General features: G+C 42.0%; 1 protein-coding gene across 1 annotated transcript in view; it reads right to left on the reverse strand.

The window, feature by feature from the left end:
* ITPR1 (inositol 1,4,5-trisphosphate receptor type 1) overlaps window positions 1-20,340 on the reverse strand; it is a 322,384-nt gene that overhangs the window by 176,291 nt on the left and 125,753 nt on the right. Inside the window, exons 7-13 of the mRNA XM_040628531.1 lie at window positions 19,180-19,338; window positions 17,205-17,303; window positions 16,044-16,127; window positions 15,788-15,934; window positions 10,530-10,625; window positions 9,018-9,062; window positions 4,918-5,072 (exon numbers count right to left, since the gene is read on the reverse strand). Coding sequence (XP_040484465.1) covers window positions 4,918-5,072; window positions 9,018-9,062; window positions 10,530-10,625; window positions 15,788-15,934; window positions 16,044-16,127; window positions 17,205-17,303; window positions 19,180-19,338 — 785 coding nt within the window. The remainder of the gene's footprint in view (window positions 1-4,917; window positions 5,073-9,017; window positions 9,063-10,529; window positions 10,626-15,787; window positions 15,935-16,043; window positions 16,128-17,204; window positions 17,304-19,179; window positions 19,339-20,340) is intronic.

A 20,340-nucleotide genomic window follows, 5' to 3' on the forward strand; every position in this document is an offset into this window, starting at 1 on the left:
CAGGAGAGTGAGGAGAGGTTAACAGGTGAAACTCTGGAAGGGAGTCTGGCACTTTATAAAATAAGTAAAATGTATCTACCTTTTCATCTAGCAATCCCATTTTTAGATTTTTCACTTAAAATGACAGCACAAGTACAAACCGGGGCATAGAGACATTGAACAAAGCATTATTTACAAGAGTTGTAAACAATCCAATGCCTCAATAATGGACTAGTTTATTGTAGGACATACACTAGAATACTAAATATTTAAAGTGATTATATTCCATATATACTTGGAAATATGTACAGAACATAGTGAAAAATGTTAAAAATAGCTTATAATTCTATTTATGATAAATTATATACATGTTACCTGTATGCCCAGAGACTTGTCGAAAACTACATAAACCATAATGTTAACAGTGGTTATCTCTCAATAGTTAAATTTTTATTTAATTTTTATTTGCTTCTTTGCTCTCCATGACATTAACATTTTTGTTGTTTTTTTTACAGTGAACATGGATAATTTTATAATGTTTTTCAATTTGCCTTAAGGGAGTAGTAGAAATAATGGCATAATTCTTGCATCAAGAATCTACCACATTAGTGAGACAAGATCAATGAACATCAAGCAATAGTAAGTAACGGGAAATGCACATTAAAAAGCATTAAGTTGGGAGCAGTCAAGGTAAGTACTGAAGGACCTTTAGAAGAGGAGATCAATGAGGCTTCAGAAAATCATGGAAGTTTTTTGTCACAGAAAACTTGAGTTGGAACTTTGAACTTTGTTGGGGCTGGGGCAGACAAGGGACCACAGACATCATTTGCATTAAGGGGAATTTAGAGCAATGGTATAGACATGGAAAAGAGGTGAGGGCAGGGAAAGTATCAAACCAGACACCAACTTCAGTACATCCTCTCTGCCTTTTGCTTTCCCTCATTCTAAATGCCTTGAACATTGGAAGTAAGGGCAACCATAGCGATATTTATGTAAACTAGAATGAATATACATGAAGCAACATGAAGAAGAAATCTGACATAGGTTTGCAATTCTTTTTCTTCTGAGAGACTTGGACTCATTTTCTTAATTTCAAAGTATAACCAAAACTTGGAGCTTAGCTTTTAATTGGATGATCACATTCTATAAAGTCCTAGGTCAAATTACATTTAAGACACAAAGGGCATTCTATCAATTCATCCCAAATCCCATTCCCATCCTTAACTCAAAAGCCATGAGAGCAGGACAGTTATAAAACAGCCACAAAGTTGGATGCTCTCCCAAGGTTCATTTAATTCATCTATTTTACATATATTGAATTTTATTATATTGTTTAATATGTCCAGGATTTGCCATTATCCTTTTCATTTTGGCTTGGAAAGATTCTTTTAACCAGTGACTATCACAAAAATTCCTTTGCTGATACCATTTCTGAGACATTCATTTATCTACTTTCAGACTTCCAGACCTTCAAACAAGCAATATTTAGCACAACTTTAAGATGCAGGGAAATGAGTGTACTACACCTAAGGTTTTTTTATCCCTCCACAGGACCAATGAATAAGAAGCCCATTCAATCAATTCTGGCTCTTGGGTTGTTGGTCAAAGGCAAAAATGGATAAAAAATTTTAAAGCTAAGACCAAGTCCAAGATCATAACTGGTAACTAACACTGGTAGACCATACCAGACACTTTTTCCATGGTGAAAACAAGACTTCCCTTGTTTAAGAGTTTAGAATCCATCTACCTATGGACAACTGTCCACCAAGAGTTTTCAAACAGAGAAACAAAAATGAATCAAAGTGGATATGGAAGCAGGGTCTCTAACCAGCCAAAGCTGCTTGGCCATCTCACCTCAAAGATTAGACTCACTTCCCCCTTCCTACAGGATCATGTGCATTTCGAACCCATTGGGGAATATGGCCAACTAGAACCTTACTCCCCTTGCCAAGGGAATGCCACGAAGCACCTTCTAATAAAACAATGATATTTCGAATCACAGCGTCCTATTCTTTGTTATTCCTTGCAAACTAAATCATTTAGCATGTAATATAAATGTCATTCCCTTGTCTCCTGGGAACCTAACCAAATTCATTAAATAACTACCAGAACAGAGGACATGACATATGGAAACTTACTTAAACCAAAATGCAACTGGGTTCTACAGACCTGTACTCATCTAGTTAACAAGTCAATGAGAAAGGAAGCTTTTAAAAAGCAATCTATAAGGGGCACCTGGGTGGCTCAGCAGGCTGAACATCCCACTCTTGATTTCAGCTCAGGGTCACAAAATTGAGCCCAGCATTGGGCTCCGTACTCAGAGTGGAGTCTATCTGGGATTCTCTCTCTCTCCCTCTGCCTCTGCCCCTCCCCCTGTACTCGCGCGCGCGCTCTCTCTCAAAGTAAATAAAATGTTAAAAAACATAAAAAGCAATGTACCATACTACAAACCACATTTTAAAGGGATCTCAAAATGGATCAAAGACCTGAGACTAAAGAGCAAAAACTATAGAACTCTTAGAAGAAAACATCAGCATCATTGTTTATGACCTTGGAATGCATAATGGTTTCTTAAGGAACCAAAAGCTTAAGAAATCAAAGGAAGAAATAGATAAATTGGACTTTGACAGAATTAAAAACTTTTCTACTTCAAAAGATACCATCTAGAAAGTGAAGACAACCTAGAGAATGGGAGACAATTCTTGCAAATCATATATCTGGTAAGGGGTTTATATCTAGAATAAAGAACACTTAAAAACTCAATAATAAAAAAGACAACTCAATTTTTTAAACGGGAAAAATTCTCCTAAGATGATACACAAGTGGCCAATAAGAAAAGACGATGAACCTTATTAGGCCCCAGAGAAGCACAAATCAAAACCACAATGAGGTGTCGCTTCACACTTACCTGGATGGCTCACATAAAAAGACAGTAACAAGCACTGGAGAGAGAGAGTGTAGAGAAAGCGAACGCTCACACACAGATGGTGGGAATGTAAAATGTGCATCCATGTTGAAAAATGGTCTAGCCTTCCTCAAAAGGTCAGTTACCATATGATGTAGCATTCAACTCCAAGGTATATACCCAAGAGAATGGAAACTTACGTTTCCTCCCCCACAAAATGTATACACGAATGTTCACAGCAGCCTGTGAACCAAAAAGGGCAAACAACCCAAATGGCCATCAGGTAATAAGGAGGTAAATATGGGGTGCTGGCTGGCTCAGTCAGTAGAGCAAGCGATTCTTGATCTCGGGGTCATGAGTTCGAGCCCCAAGTTGGGCACAGAGATTACTTTAAATAAACAAACAAATCAATAAATAACATTTTTTTAAAAGGAGGGGTATTAACTCTTCTTTTAGAAAAATAAAACATGAAAAAATAAGTGGCTAAATACAATATGGCATAACTACATAATGGAATATTATTCAGCAATAAAATAAAATGAAGCACTAATACATGCTAGAACATGGATGAATCTTAAAATACTAAGTGAAATAAGCCAGTCGCAAAAGACCACATGTTACATTTATATGAAATGTCCAGAACAGGCAGATCGCTAAAGACAGGACCCAGGTGAGTCTAAGGTTGGAGGGGGAAATGAGAATGATGCAGAAAGGGTATAATGTTCTTTTTTGGGGGAAAAATGTTCTCAAACTGTGATGATAACTGCCTGACTCTGCTCATCCCCATATGACTTAGATCTCAACAAATCTGTTATTTAAAAAAAAAAAAAGCAGTCTAAATCAGGAGTTCCAACCCTGGAGAATGCAAAGCTGTGCACATACTTGGGATTTTCTAGAGAAACATCTCTAGCTTTCCCCAGATTCTCAAGGAATTAACAACCCAGCAAAGTTTAAGAACCAAGCAACCCTTTAACTGGATGGTCATGGAAGGCCTCCTTGCAATGTAAAATCTCTCCTATGTGGACACTGTCCTCCGTTTATCACTTCAACAGCACAAGGAAGGTTCTCCTCTACTGCTGATAGCACCCACGCGGCACTGACCAGTTTCACCGCCAGGTTGAACAGGGAAACGGCAATGACATATATAAATAATGAATCACAAAAAGATACTCAATGAGAGGGCCCACGTGTAAAACGTACAGATGCTAATGAGATTGCCGCTAACGAATGCTGTGTTGAAAAGTCAGCATTGCCCCCAACAACCCTGTCCGTCTTCAGTGTTTAAGATTTTGGACTCTGCAAAGGGACTGGCTGACGTCTGATAATTTGACAGGGAAACGGCAATGACATATATGAACACTCTGAGCTTTAGTGTCTTCACCTAGAAGAAGGGGCAAATAGTAATACCTAGCTCACGGGGTGGGAGGGTTGTGAAGATGAAATTATGTAACACAAATTAAAGTACTCAGCATTGAACATGGCATGCAGTCAGCACTCAATAAATGTAAGCCTTTATTAATATTGCTGCTGATTTTGGTGTTAAGCATGAGTTCTCATCCCACTTAGAGCCCAGTTATTCCCTCCACCAAAATGCATTCTTCTGCAACCAAACTAAGAATCAAATTTAACAAAATAACCAAAGAACACTGGTCTGACTTCTCAATACTCTACTACATACTCAGTGAACTGCAAATACTCTATTTTCCAGAATTTCTTTACAACTGTTTATTCAGTTGACTAGGAGACCTCTCAAGTTTGGGAATGAGGACATGAGTCGAGGAAACTAGAAATATGGAGCTACTTGAGCTTATAGTTTGACTTGTTTACCTAATAAAACACTTCTTGGCAACTCCTGAGAACTTGTAATTAATGAGCCATAAAAAAAAAAAAAAAAGTAGCTGCCATTCCAATGGGCAACCAGAACAAATCCTTAAGCTTCAAGAAAGGCAATGATGATTTGGATTCCAAGAAACCCAGCCAGGCCACGTATACCAGCTCTGACTCACTCAGGATAAGCCATTTTAGAATCCTACCTTGGAACAAGGCTATCACCTCCACGGAGAGTGGTGGGGTCTAGCTCAAAAATGGAGGAGATGTCATTGCCCTCAGGCACAGAGACCAGGGAGTACACCATCTTGTCTTGGGCATTTCGCAACCTGCTTCGAGAGGCGTCCTGATCAGGGTCCACCTGAGGAGGAAAAGTCATCAAGTCATGGATTCTGCACGCCAGACCCTTCCCTCACTACAATCACTGCACAGTCCACAGGAACAGGGAAGAAACAATAGTGAACATCAGCAGTTGGCAGGAAAAGAACCACAGTTTCAGAGCAGTCATGAAAGATGATAATCGGCCACCCACGCCAAGAATATTTACATGCTACCTCCTTGTGTTGCAATAAAAATGTTTAAACAATGCAGGGTTACAGTAACAGATGTCCATGGAAAGNNNNCTATATAGGTGATGAAGAAGTCCGTATGGCTACACCCATCTGCAGTAGTTGGAAGAGAAAAGAAGCACTTTGAGAAAACTCATCCTGTGGATTTGGTTATGGGTCATTGTGTTAATTTACAATTAAATTGTCTAGCAATAATATGATACATCTACTTCCCAGGAGAAAAAGTAAAATAAAATAAGCCCGAATCCAAGTGTTCGTAAGCAGAGATCCCAGTGTGGCCAAGAAAAATAACTGAGAAGTCAGACTAGCCCTGAAAAAAATGTTCATAATTAATCAAGGAGTGCTGCCGATGACAATTCAGGGAAAAAGGGGCCTCTCTTGCTATGTAAGGGATTTGTCAGAGGCTGAAGAGAATCTCTGACAGTTAAGACTAATGAACAATGACGAAAGCTTTCCTGAGAAACTATAAAAACACATTCTAGGCTCCAGAGCCCATCTGCCTGAGTGGATTTAAGCAGCATGCTTAGACTGTCACGTCCTCTCTTAGGCTTTGCAAGGTGTCTCCCAGTGCTGTGACTCCACGTGGGATTATTTTTAATTTTTAACATCCTTGCAAGAAGAACAACATCCACTTGTATCTACTGGGAAAATCACATTTTCTTTGTCACTAACTTGCTTTGCTTGGGCTGAGGCACCAACCCCTTTCCAAATGGGGAATGGATAAAAGGAAATCAAGTTTAACTGTCAAATGAGAGAGCATGAGAGAATTTAATTCCAGGGCCTGACATCTAGGACTGCAGGCAATAATCTGCTCTAGGAGTTCACTGGCAGCCCCAACTTTTGTCTGAGAAAAGGAAGGGAGTCGGGGGAGGGTGGAGAGAGGGGGATGGAAGGAGAGAATGGGAAGGAGGGAGAAAGAAAATACAAATGCTTCTTTTAATACCCAAATGCTCTGTGTCCTCCTTGCAATGCCCTCTCCTCTAATACCTTGCGGCACGACCTAAACAAACCCACAACTCGTTGTTCTCTCCACCCTCAAGTCTGAATCAAGTGGAGATCACCAAGGACCTCAGTTCAAGGAAAAGCTCTGTCCTCTTCTAACCTCTCTGACCTGCAAAGTCTTCCACACGCCACTTTCAAAATATTTCTGGCTTGAGACACACAGCTTAGCTACAGGCTGGCAGTTCAATTTCAGACCTGCCGGAACCCTGAAGAAAAATTAAAATTGCACGGAGTGCCTGTATCTGGACTGTGACTGAGAAAAGTGTCTTCACGTTCTTTGTGCGCAGTCGGCGTTTGCCACCTAGTGGGAGGAAAGGCGCATGTACAAAAGGCTGCAAGACAAGAGCCAGATTGGGGTTGTCCTTCCTCTCCCTCTGGCGTCAAGCGTGTGGCTCATGGGCGCTGCTAAATGGAGAAGGACGAGCTCAACAAGCTAAGTAAGATTCCAGGCCAAGATTCCTACAAGCACTGGAGGCCAGTCTTGGAGACGTACGTGACCCACGAGCAGAACACAGTTTCCTCTCCCAAACTTTCCCAACTCCAGCTTTTCTGCTCAAGTTTTCTGGCCCACAAGAGGGTGAGGGGTGCAGGACTCTCCCGATGCTAACACCTTCCCCACAGAGGCGGGAGCTGGGCCGCTGGCCTCGTGGGTGCAGGGTGAGCTCCCCAAGCCCTCCTCCCTATGAAGACTGCCACCCAAGCAACAGCCAAAGCAGCCAGGGCAATGCAGTCTGGATCTGTACCCAAGCCTGCTGGCACATTCCACCACCGTGCCATGAAGAAGCATGAGAAAATAGAGAGATGCATGAACACTGAACCAAGGCATGTGATGAGTTAGGACCACGCTCTGGTTCCTCATCAGTCCCACAAAAGATCATAAAATCTCCCCTAACTCTTTCCACACGGCTGCTGTGCAGCCCAGATGAACTCATGGAGGTAAAGGCGCTACAAAATGCTACTGATCCTGTGCAACTTACGCAAGTGTTACTTACTGAACTTACCATGGGCCACGTCTTAGGCACCACACCTCACTTGGTCCTTACGACAAGCATATCCACCACTTTTACAGAGGAGGGAAGTGAGGGCCAGAGAGGGGAATGTAGCTCGTTCAATCACACAGCTCACACAAGGGGGGGTCTGCTATTTAAACCCAGGTCTGCCTCTTCCCTGCCCTGCTTTGGATCAGTATGTTCTTCCTCCTGCACTACAAATGCCAGACCTCCCCACACCCATCGAGAAGCCAGGAGAGCAGCCCCGTTCCTCACAGAGCTCAAGGTTCAAATGGACATGAGCTCTCACTGGCAGAAGCCACGGCTCTCCTTCCAAGTCACCTGAGAGAGGAGACTTACTCTGTGTTACAGCCCAGAAGGCAGCGCTAATACCATTAGATGCAAGTTCCACAAAGGCGGTTCTTTCTCTCAAAATAAAGAAGGTGCAAGGACAAGAACTGCCTTATGAAAAATGGCGCCCCTGCCAGTCTAAGCCTCTGAAGACCGGCCACATGAACACTACGCACGGATGTGGGGCAAAGATTTCCCTGCACGTTGGCAAAAAGTCGGACCAGGTCAGTGCTCTCCATCTTCCAGGGAACGTGGAAGGGCAGCTTTCAAAATGAACTCTGGAAGTAAGGGTGAGGAAGATGAAAGGAAGGAGCAGGACCCTCAGCTGCTCCCTCAAGAATCGAGAAAGACATGCACTCCTGTAGCACATCCAGGAACTCATGACGTGCAGCCCTCAGCTAGAACTCCTCTTCATTCCTTCTAAAGCTAACTTTCTATCAAAATGTAACTGCAAGGTTCATCCTTCCCACAGAATTCGGACTTTCCAAAGACAACTGCATTCTGTATTCTCTCTGCCCCAAACCCCTTTACTCATGAATCCACTTTAAAACCTGTAAGTTCTTCCAGAATTTTACACCCGCCCCCAAGCAAAAAAGAAATAAGCTCAATACCACCTACCATATTCACCAGAGATGATCACATGAACGCACAATGTCAGCGTAGCAACTATTTGCATTTTTTTAATCCTAGACTAGAATGAAGCACTGCACAAGAGAAGGGCTTTGTTGATAGCCATCATTTCCATATAACACAACCACTGCCCTCTTTAACCCACAGTTGTGGACAGTTCAATCCCCAAGTGCCTCCAAATCAGCATTAATTGGTTATGGCTTGAAAAGAAGGATCCTGTCGGCATTAAATTCCAAACCACATTATAAAGTCTATTTCTGAGTTTGCAGAAAGCAAGGACAGATGGTTAGACAAGTGAGTGTCTAATCAGATGTCAGGAGCACCACACCTCATGTGTTACCTCCATCATCTAAATGACACTATCCCTCTCACACACTCATTCCCTGCAAAAAATCTGGGTGAGTCATAGATTGAGGTCAACAGCAACTGGATATTCATTTGTAAAAGGCTGACTTCTTAAGAAGCCATCTCCGTCTCTAACCTAGGGGCATTCCAAGAGATATCATCAATTTCTACAACTTAAAGGTAGAGAACCCTTGACTAAGCACACAGAAGGAGCATCATCACTGATAGTCTTTGACCAATCAGAACACAGGGATATATGACTGCCCTCAGGGAAGGATAGAACAAGACCCTCTTTTAAGGCATCCTAAGGTTTCCCCTTCCCCATCACTCAATGCTGAATGGCAGTTTCTCAAGTGGGGTTCCAGATCATTTGGCCTCACCCTACCGGATGGAGACAAGAAGACTCTTGCTCATACTTACTGAGGGCTGAAACTCCAGGCATTCTTCCTCAAAGTCAGGGTCTACCTGATGAAAAAGAATCATTAGGAAATTAAAACATCCATTGATTTCTCCAGGACTCGGCCCCACTTGGAGGAGACTTCAAGGCCTGCGAACATCTCTGAACAGCTAAAAACTTGTCCCTTCCCTCTGTTCATGAAACCAGCATGCCACAACAACACATATCACATGAGTACAACACACACGGAATGATCTACCAGTCACCAAAAGACAGCTCTCAAGTGTCGACAGAAGAACACAATGAGTTCACTAGCAAAGCAACAGTTAGAACCCTAAGATAGATAAAAGATCAGTATCCAGTCACTGATAATCCTGCTTAGTTTTAGTTAGAAATAAAAAATCTGTGGCCTCCAGCAAGAGTTACAATAGCTTCAGAACATAACAAATAATGCAACCACCATTGGCTCTTTGGCAAACCAGGTAATCAACGTTTCTTTCTCATAGCAGGTTAGCTGGGTCCATAATTCCTTATGGCTTCATTTTAAATTTCAACTTAGTCTTGACCTTTGGTTCTTAAGTATTTCAAAATCATCACTTCTTGCAAGTATCAGGCATCCCAGAAGGTTCAGTACATTTAGATTCGGCCTTCTTTGGGGTCAGCTGCAGAAGCAATACTGGCACCCACGCATCACCTTGAAAATCTCTGAGCCATCCCACAGTGGAACCAGACAACGGGAGGTATCTTTTGATGTACGACTAGAATCTGATAAGAATATGTATCGTGCATCTTCCAGCAAATCAGAGTAAAATTCAGCATCTGTCACATGATATGATGGCTCCTTAATGTAACACAAAAATTAAAAAGTAAATTCCTCCTGTCCTTCAGTACTGAGTCTTGCCTTTCCTCAAAAACCTGTTACAGACATTTAGGGTAAAGTTAATTTCCTTGATTATTGGCATTCCTGCAAGTAAAACATAAGACCCTGTCTATTCCACTCGTGCTCTGAGCACCAGAATAGTTGATAAAGTTATCTAATTATTTATGTGTCTTAATGTGTCCAGCTTTACATACCATGTTTCACTACAGCTGAGTCTTGGACATTCATGTTAGGAGTAGGGCTGGTAGATAAGATGTGGGGAGAGTAAAGTGCAAGAGCAAAAATTTCTATAATCCTAAATCCCAGATTAGCATTCTTTTCTTTCTTTTTTTTTTTAAATCTACTCTCTTAGCAGCTTTCAAATATACAGTATAATTAACTATAGTCATCGTGTTGTACATTACATTCCCAAGACAGTATTATTTTCGAACTTATTTTCTCCCCACATCTCGATCGAAATCCCTGTGAAGTACTAAAATGTGTTAATCATCTTTACCTTTTCTCGCCTATAAGCAGGGAAATGAGGCAGGAGGAAACAGAAAAGCAGAAGGAAAAGCAAGGTGACTGAGCATCTAACTACCCAATGGCCACAGGTAAATGAAGAAAAAGGAATGTGTCAACCTTGAAAGAGAAAGACACAGAGGCTGCTACTTACCTCTGCTGCTAAGTAATGCCCTGTAGCAAGATGCTTAAAACGGAAGAGGCTGTTCCAATATCCTGCTCCACCCCGACATGGGTCATGTTGGACTACCTACAAGAGGAGGAATCATTAATAGGAGTGGAAAAAACGTCAACCGATATTAAGACAACACTGAGACTTCACACATAAGTCATAGTTCAGGAGTGATATGTACTAGCTGAAAAAAAAAGAGTGTCTTCCAACAAAGCCATTGCAAGTATCATACATAATGTCAGAGCTCAAACATATAGAAGTGTTAGGTTTCTCCAAAGAAGAAATAGTCTCCCAGTTAATATGAAATGATTCCAGTAAAAAGTTTGATGTTTTTCAGATTATTTGCTTTAATCATAATAAAGCAGAAGTTAAGATTCTACATTTCATCCATAAAAGGCATGACAAATAAAGAAATTTCAGAGGAAACTGTGAAGCATTCTATACTTGTACTCATTTACTGAAACACACAGATAAGCCAGTGCTCTGAAACTTGAAACTCACAGAGCCTGGGCCAATTTATCATAAAAATACATGTAGCTTCAGCTTCTGGTCATGATGGAATAACTGGCACTGGTAGTTGGTGCCATGAACAACTAAACACTGCACAAAATGTATGAACTTGCTATAGACAACTAGGAAACTGGATAAAATACAGGAAACAACTATGTTCAGATGTTGGACAACAGGTAGTACACAATTGTGATCTCTGAGAAAAGGGAAACAAAGTGATCTTCATGATTATTCCAGCTCTCTGCTTTAAGGTCCTCTCTGGATGGTAGCATTGGGAAGAAGAATCTAAGCAGAAGACACCGGTCTGAGTTGAGGAGATACATCAGAATTTAGGGAGACTGAAGTGGCTGGAATTTGTGGGGAGAGAATACAGAGCTACCCACAGAAAAAGCTCCAGACATCTACATAGGGGCCTCCTTGAGGTTTTGGTTGAATACCAAGTTGCATATGTGTAAGGTGGGACCACACAAGGCCAAATGAAGAATGACAGGAAAGCTGTAAGCTCTATGTTCTCATTGCTCACTTGGGGCTGGGAGGTGTTCTGAGAGATTCCATGGAACACCTGGGGCATTCAGTAAAAATGTCAAAAGGGTTACATCTTAGTAATGGGGCCAATCCAGCCCTAAAAAAAAAAAAAAAAAAAAAAAAAAAAAAAAAAAAAAAAAAAAGACTGTAACACATTTGACTTAGCAAATCTTTAAAATAAGCCTCCAAAGCATCAAACTGATTCACAAGTAACTTTACTGTTGACAAAACTCCAAACTCTTTAAAAGAAAGCAACAGAATACAGACACTCCCCAAAATAGCACCACAATGTTCAGTATATAATCATGAAGCACTGGACAGATGAGAATCAGGAAAATGTGACCCATAAACTCAGTGACCTGCCAAACAATATCAAATGATCCATCATATCTGTGTGGGTTGGTGGGGGCAGGAAAAATATTTGAGAAAGAATGAACCCAAATATTCCCATTTTGATACACAGATTCGAGAAACTCAATGAACTCAAAGCAGAATAAACACACACACACACACACATCTACTTACCCACCCACCAAGGCACATTATAATTAGATTAATGTAAACCAGAAATAAAAAAGAAAAATCTGAAAAGCAGCCAGGAAAAAAAAAGAAGACACTGTATACAGAGAACAAAGGTAAGAAAACACTGAATTCACATCAGAAATAATGCACACAAGATGACAATGGATGCACAACTTGGAAGAACAGAAAGAAAAAAAACTGTCTACTTGGATTCTGTATCCAACAAAAATAGCCTTCATACGTGAAGGCCATGTGGAGAAACTGGGACCTTAACACATCACAGGTGGGAGTATCAGCTAGTGCGATCTGGCAGGGCCTCAAACAGTTAAAAAGCGTTACCATACAACCCACAATTCCACCTCTCAAAGAACTGAAAAGCCCATGTCCTCACAAAAACTTGGTATGTGAATGTGCACAGAAGCTTTATTCCAAAGAGCACAGAAGTAGAAACAATCTAAATGCCATCAAGTAAGAAAATATGGAATATCCATACGATGGAATATTATTAGCTAATAAAAAGGAATGAAGAACTGATACATGTGGCAATATGGTTGAACTTTGAAAACACGGTTAAAGAAGTGAAAGAAGTCAGATACAAAGGATCCCATATCACAGTACACTATTTACAGGGAATGTCCAGCACAGACAAATCTATAGAGACAAGAAACGGTGATTGCCAGGAGAGCAGTCGTTTGAGGGAAAACAGGTGTGATCACTATGGAAACAGGGCTTCTCTTGGAGTAATGAAAATGTTCTAAAATTGATTGTGGTGATGGTGGCCAAACTCTACAGACCTAATACGAATCATTAGTAGGCGCTGTATCTCAATGAAGCTGTTAAAAAAAAAAAAAAAACACCGATTTTTAAAATGAAGGTGAAATATATTTCCTTATTTTCAAATGAGAGCTAAGAGAATTGGTCACTAGCAGGCCTGCTATACAAGAAATGCTATACATGGTATCGTCTTCCTTTTTTTATTTTAAAGGAGCACTTACGATTCCAGAATCTGCAAGAAAAATATAAAAAAGGGAGACATTCAATGTTTTCCTAGAACATGCAGGGAAAAACCAGCAGGAAACAGTTTTTTAGGGAATAAGAATTAGACAGCTGTTTCTTCGCAGAAGAAAAAAAGAGAGAGAAAGATGCTCTGAAGTGGACTTCTGAGTTAAGTACCTGAAGTTTTAGCAACATAGACCTCGAACACCCTCCACACAAACTTGTGATCTTTAATTCATTCCTGTCAACTTAGAAGTGAATAAGACATGGTACCTGCTTGTAAATGTACTCAAGTCAGCCATGGTGACTCTGTTAAAGTTGCAAAAATGTTTGTGAAATGATGTGAACTGTGCAAAAATAACCTGCTCAAAGAACAAACAGCTCCATGGAAATGGGCACATTAAGTTAACAAAATGACGGTTTACTTCTTCCTTTTTTCCCTGTATTTTCAGTTTTTCTTTAGTTTCCACTTACTACTTTAAATTCACTTGAGCAGTAGTTTTTGGGTTTGTTTTTTTTTTGGCACTAGTATCCAAATCACCATGAAAAGTGGTTCTGAAAGACTGTTTTGAACATACAAAATGCTGTGCTGAGTACAACGGTGACATCAGTGACCAATGACAAAGGTCTAGCTCACAAGGGCTTTCTAATCTAGCAGGATTGACAGCGTCTCTATGTAGACACTAGCTAAAAAACTCCCAACAAGTGGTATGGGTGTGGAAGAAGGAGAAAAAGAATAAGAATAAGGAGAAGGCAGAAATTGAAAACTTCGTGTAGGTTCCTTTCATCATGAAAACTAGAAATTTTTCTATACAACGGCCAAGATAAACCTGAGTATTACAACATCCATGTTAAAAGAGAGGTAAGACAATTTTTAAAATGGGCAAAATATTGGAACAGACACTTTCCTGAAGAAGACACACTGATGGCAAATAAAGACATGAAAAAATGCTCAATATTATTAGCTATCAGGGAAATGCAGATTAAAAGCACTAAGACATTTCACTATGCGCCTATTAAGATGGCTGGCATTCAAAGGACTAACCATACCACGTGTTGGTGATGATGTGCAAGAACCAGAACTCTCACATCCTGCTGCTGGGGACATAAAATGATATGAGCACTTTGGAAAATAGTTTGGTAGGTTTTTTTTAAACATACACCCACCATATGATCCAGCTATTCCATTTCTAGGTATTTAGCCAAGAGGAATGGAAGTTCATGACTATGAAGAGACTTGTACACATCTGTAATGCCCTCAGAAGCTTTAGTTGTAACAGCCAAAAGTCGGGATCAACTCAAATGTCCATCAACGGGTGAACAAACTGTGGTATACCTTACACTAAAACATTACTCACCAGTAGAAAGGAATGAACTATTGACACATGCAACAACATGCACGAATCTCAAGATAATTATGCTGAGTAGAAAAAAAGACCAAAAAGAGATTACATACCATCTGACCCCACTTAAAGTTCAAGAACAGAGAATACGTAACCATGGAGACGGAAGTCAAATCAGTGGTTATTTCTCTAAGAAGAAACACAAGATAGTGCTGGAGAGAAGCTCAAGGGAGCCTTCTAGGTGCTGCTAGTCTTCTACTTCCTGACCTGGGTGCTGGTTATGAGACTGTATGTGCACGTAAAAATTCATCAAGTTGTATACTTTCGACCTGGGCACATTGTCTGCTACACCTCAATAAAAACATAAAACAATTAAAGCAGGGAGGAAGAATAGAGGAGGCAAGCCAAGACAGAGAAATGCACGTACCCCAAGAGCTGCAGTTACACAGACGGAATGGCTTTGGGGAGGGGCTAAGTCCCTACAGCTCAGGCCCTCATCACCTCTGTCACCAAGCACTCATGCCATCGTCTGTGGGTCCCATGATTCTAGTCTCTCTCCACCTCCTCTCAATAAATGACATGCTGTGAGCAGAATCACTTATCTCCGTAAGTAGCACACTGATTATGTTACACCCCTGCTCAAAACTCCTCTCCAAGCTCCTCCCCTGCCTAGGACTTAAATCCCAACTCCTCACAGCCTGGATAGACGCCCTTCAGGCTCTGGTCTTCAAACCAGTATCTGTTTCACTTCCGTGCCTATCCGCTGCTCCCCACCGAACTGGGATGCTGAGCCTTACCTTAAGGCTGCCTTATATTCCCAATTCCGTGCCACCATCTGACATGAAGTGACCTATACTCCACGCATCTCTGCCTTCAGAAATACCCATCATCCTGTACGTACCAGCTCAGATGTCACCTCCTTCACCCAACCTGACCTCCCTCCCTCATCCCAATCCCCAGAGCATGAGGAATATGTCTCTGGCCGCTTTGCCATCCAGTGATCCGGGTTGTCTCTCTTCTATCCTATCCCTGACATGAGTCACCGATGTGTCCTGCTGAGTAGGCACTCAACTACATACTGTTGGGCAGACGAAAGAGCAAGGGAAAGGAGGACATGGAAGGAAAAGACGATCAGATGGCCGAGAGGAAGAAACTTCCAGCTTCAGTTGCAAATTTGCTTCCCAAGTAGACATCACTTTCCTCCACAAGCACACCCAGCATCCTTCAGATACGGCACGGTGTGCTTGTTCATCTGTTATCCCGACCCACTTTTGGAAACAGGTGGGCTTAAGTGCCCTACAGATCCCCGAATCTTCTCTCTCCCTCTCCGGCCCCGCCCCTTACCTCCACCTCCCACAGCGCTTTTGAACTCGTGGCAGATGTGGCTGACTGTCGGCCCGTGGTTCTCAGGAAGACGTGCTGTTTCTTCCTGTGTTCGTCGCAGGTAAGGAACTTCTCCTGCTCCGCATGGAACAGCCTTACCACGTCACCCTAAAAAGTCAGTACACGGAGGGATTAAGGACGATGACTTTTACAAGAGAACTTAGCTGCTGCCCCACGTGGAGCCACGTGCTTCTAGCCTGAGAAGTACCAAACTCACCCCCTTCAGGATGTCATCTTTGTTGTCACTCCATTTCATGAAAAGGACTATTTTCCAGCTTGTATTGCAGTTGACAGAATTGACCTGGAAAATAAATGACAGTTACTTTTTCATACGTCCCTCCCAACGACTGTGTCTTCCAGCCCCAAAACTCCTCACTACAGCCAAAGAGGCAGGGCTGTGCTTCGGCCCTCAAATCCTACCAGCTCACACCATTAAGATCACAGGAACCTCAAATTTGACTGGCCTTGCAGATGTGTTTGGTAATAAAGGGTGCATTTGTGCCCATCACCACATATGCTCAAAAGGACTAGAGGAACCTCACTTTCAGCCTTTCTTCTCCAAGTCTCCTGTTCTGTGGTCAAAAAGTAAAATCTCAGTAACAACAAGTACTGATAAACAACAGGTACAAAGAGTCCAGCAACTAAATTCTAAAATGTGAATGACAATCACTAGCAACGGCAGCCACTGCTTGTACCCTCCATATGTGCCAGGCCCTGGGCGAAGCACTAACATTCACTACTATGTTTAGCCCTCAGCAACACCCTAAAAAAACAGTAAGGACCATCAGCCTATTTCAGACAGGAAAGCTAACGCACAGGGAGATTAGGTAACTAGCCTCCAAACGCAGAGCTAGCGAATGGCAGATTTGGGATTTCACTCCACATCTATGTGACCCCAGAGAGCTTGTGTTCTCAACCCGTAGACAAATATTTATGTCACAGTCAAGTTACTGTCCTTTTGTCCTGTAATTGCCAAATTTGAGGCCAAGGAGATGTATTGCCAAAATCAACATATCCCCATTGCCAGGCCGCTGATGGCCTGTATACACCCGTCTTAGTAATCTGAGACATTCTCCCAAGGGAAACAAACTGGAAAAAGATGCCCCTCTGACCAGAAAAATTTGGTAGAAGAGGCCCTTCTCTGGCTTAACAAATTAGGCAATAATCCCCCAGTTATAGGACGCCTAGGGTAGCTAACAGCCCTCACCCAACCCCACATGGCAACCCTGATTCTGGGCCTTGGTTACTCACCTGCAGAACAGGTATGCTGCCCCAAGTCACCAATAAGGTCACTTTCAGCATGCACATGCTCTGGCCTCAAGAAGGCCTGCTCCTGCAGACTCTGCCTGCCCACAAGCCATCACGTGGGTTCCCTTACCTCGTTGCAGCCGGGGTTATCCACCAGCTGATGGCTGCTGGCATGTAGGGGCTGGCCAGCATTGACGGGGTTCAGTACAACCTTGTCACCTATGACCACCTGGAAAGGAAGAGACCAACAGAGCTTTTCACAAAACAGGTCAGAAGTCTCTGGTGGAGGGCAGCTGGGCATCCTTCGACCACCCCCTTGGATATGGCACCCCCTCTGCCAGCACAGCCAAACCCTTCGTAGTACCGGCCAGCCAGGCCCACAGTCCCTGTCCAATCCCTGGAGAGATGCTAAGACCAGCATGGGACACCACTGCCAACTGTCAATATTCCCCTTTTCCTATGTTAACAGAGATCTATAAATAAGCTCTGAGTATTAGGAGTAGAAACAGAACATTGCCTGAAGGAAGTCTATTTTTAAATGAATAAAGCTATAATCTTCTATATCTAAAGCAATGACTTTCATACTTTGTGGTACAAGCCACAGTAAGAAATACATCTCTATTATATCCCAGCCATACCTACTTAAGGGCACATGTGTGCGTGTATATATACGTGTGTGTGCATATATAGATATACACATCTATATTTATCCGAAACAGAAGGTACCTCCCTAAAACAATACTTAGCTCATTACGTTGAGGACAGCCTGATCCTATCTATTCTACTCCACCTTCTATGATAGTCACAAGCCACTACACGGATCTGAGTCCACTAATAGACCAACACTTGTAAAACACTATCCTACAAAGGAGAGCCAACCTTTCGACTCCATCTTACCTTCTCAACTAAGGCACAGCTAACTAGGTAAGTTATAGAATAAAAAAGCCAAGGACTTGCTGAAAATGAAACTCAGGACAAAGCGCCTTTATCTTTTATTATGAGGCTAGAAGGAAGGAGAACAGAAATGATGGCTTCCTAAGAGGTAAAACTCATCTATTTTCAGTTTGCTACATGTGGGGAGCATATACAATTAAATTTTCCCCTAACACTATAGATAGATAGATAGATAATTACCTCAAAAAAATCCAAAACTTATGGTGAAAACTAAGCTTTACTGGACTTGTTCTCCTCCTCTCGGTTGAGGATCAGTATTTCCTGTACACCAACTGGGAAGGAATGGTCTGCTTCTACCTGCTTCTGGGATACAGCATATAATATAATACATAGCCCAGCAAATAAACGAACATATACGCTGCCCAAAGCTTGTAAACTTAAATGGCAATACTGAAAATGGTAAAGCCCAGTTTGAGGTTAAGGCTAGCTGAGCATTTTGACAAGATTTCAAGCTGGTTAAGGAACACATTTCGTTTTAGTAAAAAACTACAATTTCCAAATCTTAACAAGGTCAGAAGTACGGCTTAATAGCATTCAAACATACTTGTTGTCAAGTATATGCCCACATAATGACATACGAATATAGCTGACGAGTATCAGAACTGCTCTAAGTCACATGGAAAAGTATTTCAGCGGCTTTATGTCCTAGGGACCCCACAGGAGAGGGGCCAGCTCAGGACCAATCGCAGTCACTGAAACGGGATGGAGAGCCTGCCGGCTTACCGATAAAGGAACAAGTGAAAGAATAATCCTAAAAGCCACTCTTCTTCCCTGCTGTATCTAGTTATCTACTCTTCTTCTTTACTAACTTTATTTCCAAAATAGAGAGGCGTTTCCATTCCTCTAATGATCTAGAATGACAGGGACACTGCCCGGGACATCTATATATGATAGCTGTTTTCAAGATGAAGTTACTGAGGTAATGGGCTATTCATACAATTTCTTCAGAAACTCAGTGGGAAAAACACAGCTACTGTATTTAGGTCACACTTCTCTCCAAATTTCCCTGTTTCCCAAACACTGGTTTCCATAGTGACTCCCTTCTCTTCATACAGGATGAGCCTCTGGTTCCAACTATAAAATTCTCCCAGTTGACGTTTCTATACAGTTAGGGTTGGAGGCTTGGCATGGGGCAGGGAGTTTGCACTTACACTGTCTCCGATGGAGCGCAGCTTGTAGAATGGCTGAATGTAAAACCAGGAGCCCTCATTTCCCGCCTCGTCCAAAGTCACTCTCATGGCGTTCTTCTCCAGCAGAGCTGGAAGCCTCTTATTCACAGTTAGGTATTTATTACTTTTCAAATGCAGGAGCTGAAAACCCACGGAGAGAACAAGATGAGTGTCAGCAGGTCTCTGAATCTCTACGATGCCTCTCTCAGTCACATCATATGTATCAAACATTCCTTCCAGCCCTGAGCTAAGTGTGAAGTTAGAGGGTCACCGAAGTGCCTGAGGCAGGGAATCATTGGAAAATAAGGAAGAGCAAAGGGAGAAGCAGCAGACAGATCAAGAATTATTTTATTTTTCCCCCCAACATGGCCATGGACAAGACGGATGTTGTTCAGGTCAAGTGCACCGTCAGCAAGGAACAGCACTCTGCCATCTGCTACAGGTAGGAGCCCAAGCCCATGTAAAGGAGCTGAGTAACGGCAATCTCAGTATCGCTGACCCTAACATGGAGCTAAGGAAGGGCACTTCTGAGCACAAGAAAGAGTTGAAGAGATGACCCTGTAAGGGGGTAGTCATTTCATGTGGCATAACATGGCTGCTACGAATTTCCACCTTCAACTGCTAAGCACTTTATTCTTGATTCTTGGGAGAACCAAAGATCTAAATGTGAAACAGCTTGTCCATAGTAGGTCTATACCAAGAAGTGTTGATTAATGCTTCCCAAATTAACAGGCTATAAGAGAAGATGGAAGGGTAGATGAAAGATTGCCCAAATCCTGGAGAAATCTTAAGACCAGCATGGAACATCATTGCCAACTGCCAATATCCCTTTTTCATATGTTAATAGATACACTCTCTAAAACATTCCTAGGAGGTCCAAACTCTTCTATCAATGTTGTTAGGGTCATGAGTCTAATTTGCGAGTCCCTGGCATCCCTTGGCCATTATACACAAGTGGAAGGCAATGCCCTCTTAAGTCTTCTGGTGAGTGGCCCCTGACGCTCCACACATCTGGCTAGGTGCTGAACTCAGTTGGTTTATAAATTGACATTACCTAGAGATGGATCCCAAGATCCAGGCTTCGAAGAAGTAATTACTTATTAAAGTAATATCAGCTAAAATGTATTCCGAGCTTACTCTGTG

This window comes from Ursus maritimus, unplaced genomic scaffold, assembly GCF_017311325.1.
Source record: "Ursus maritimus isolate PB19 unplaced genomic scaffold, ASM1731132v1 scaffold_14, whole genome shotgun sequence".
Taxonomy (NCBI): domain Eukaryota; kingdom Metazoa; phylum Chordata; class Mammalia; order Carnivora; family Ursidae; genus Ursus; species Ursus maritimus.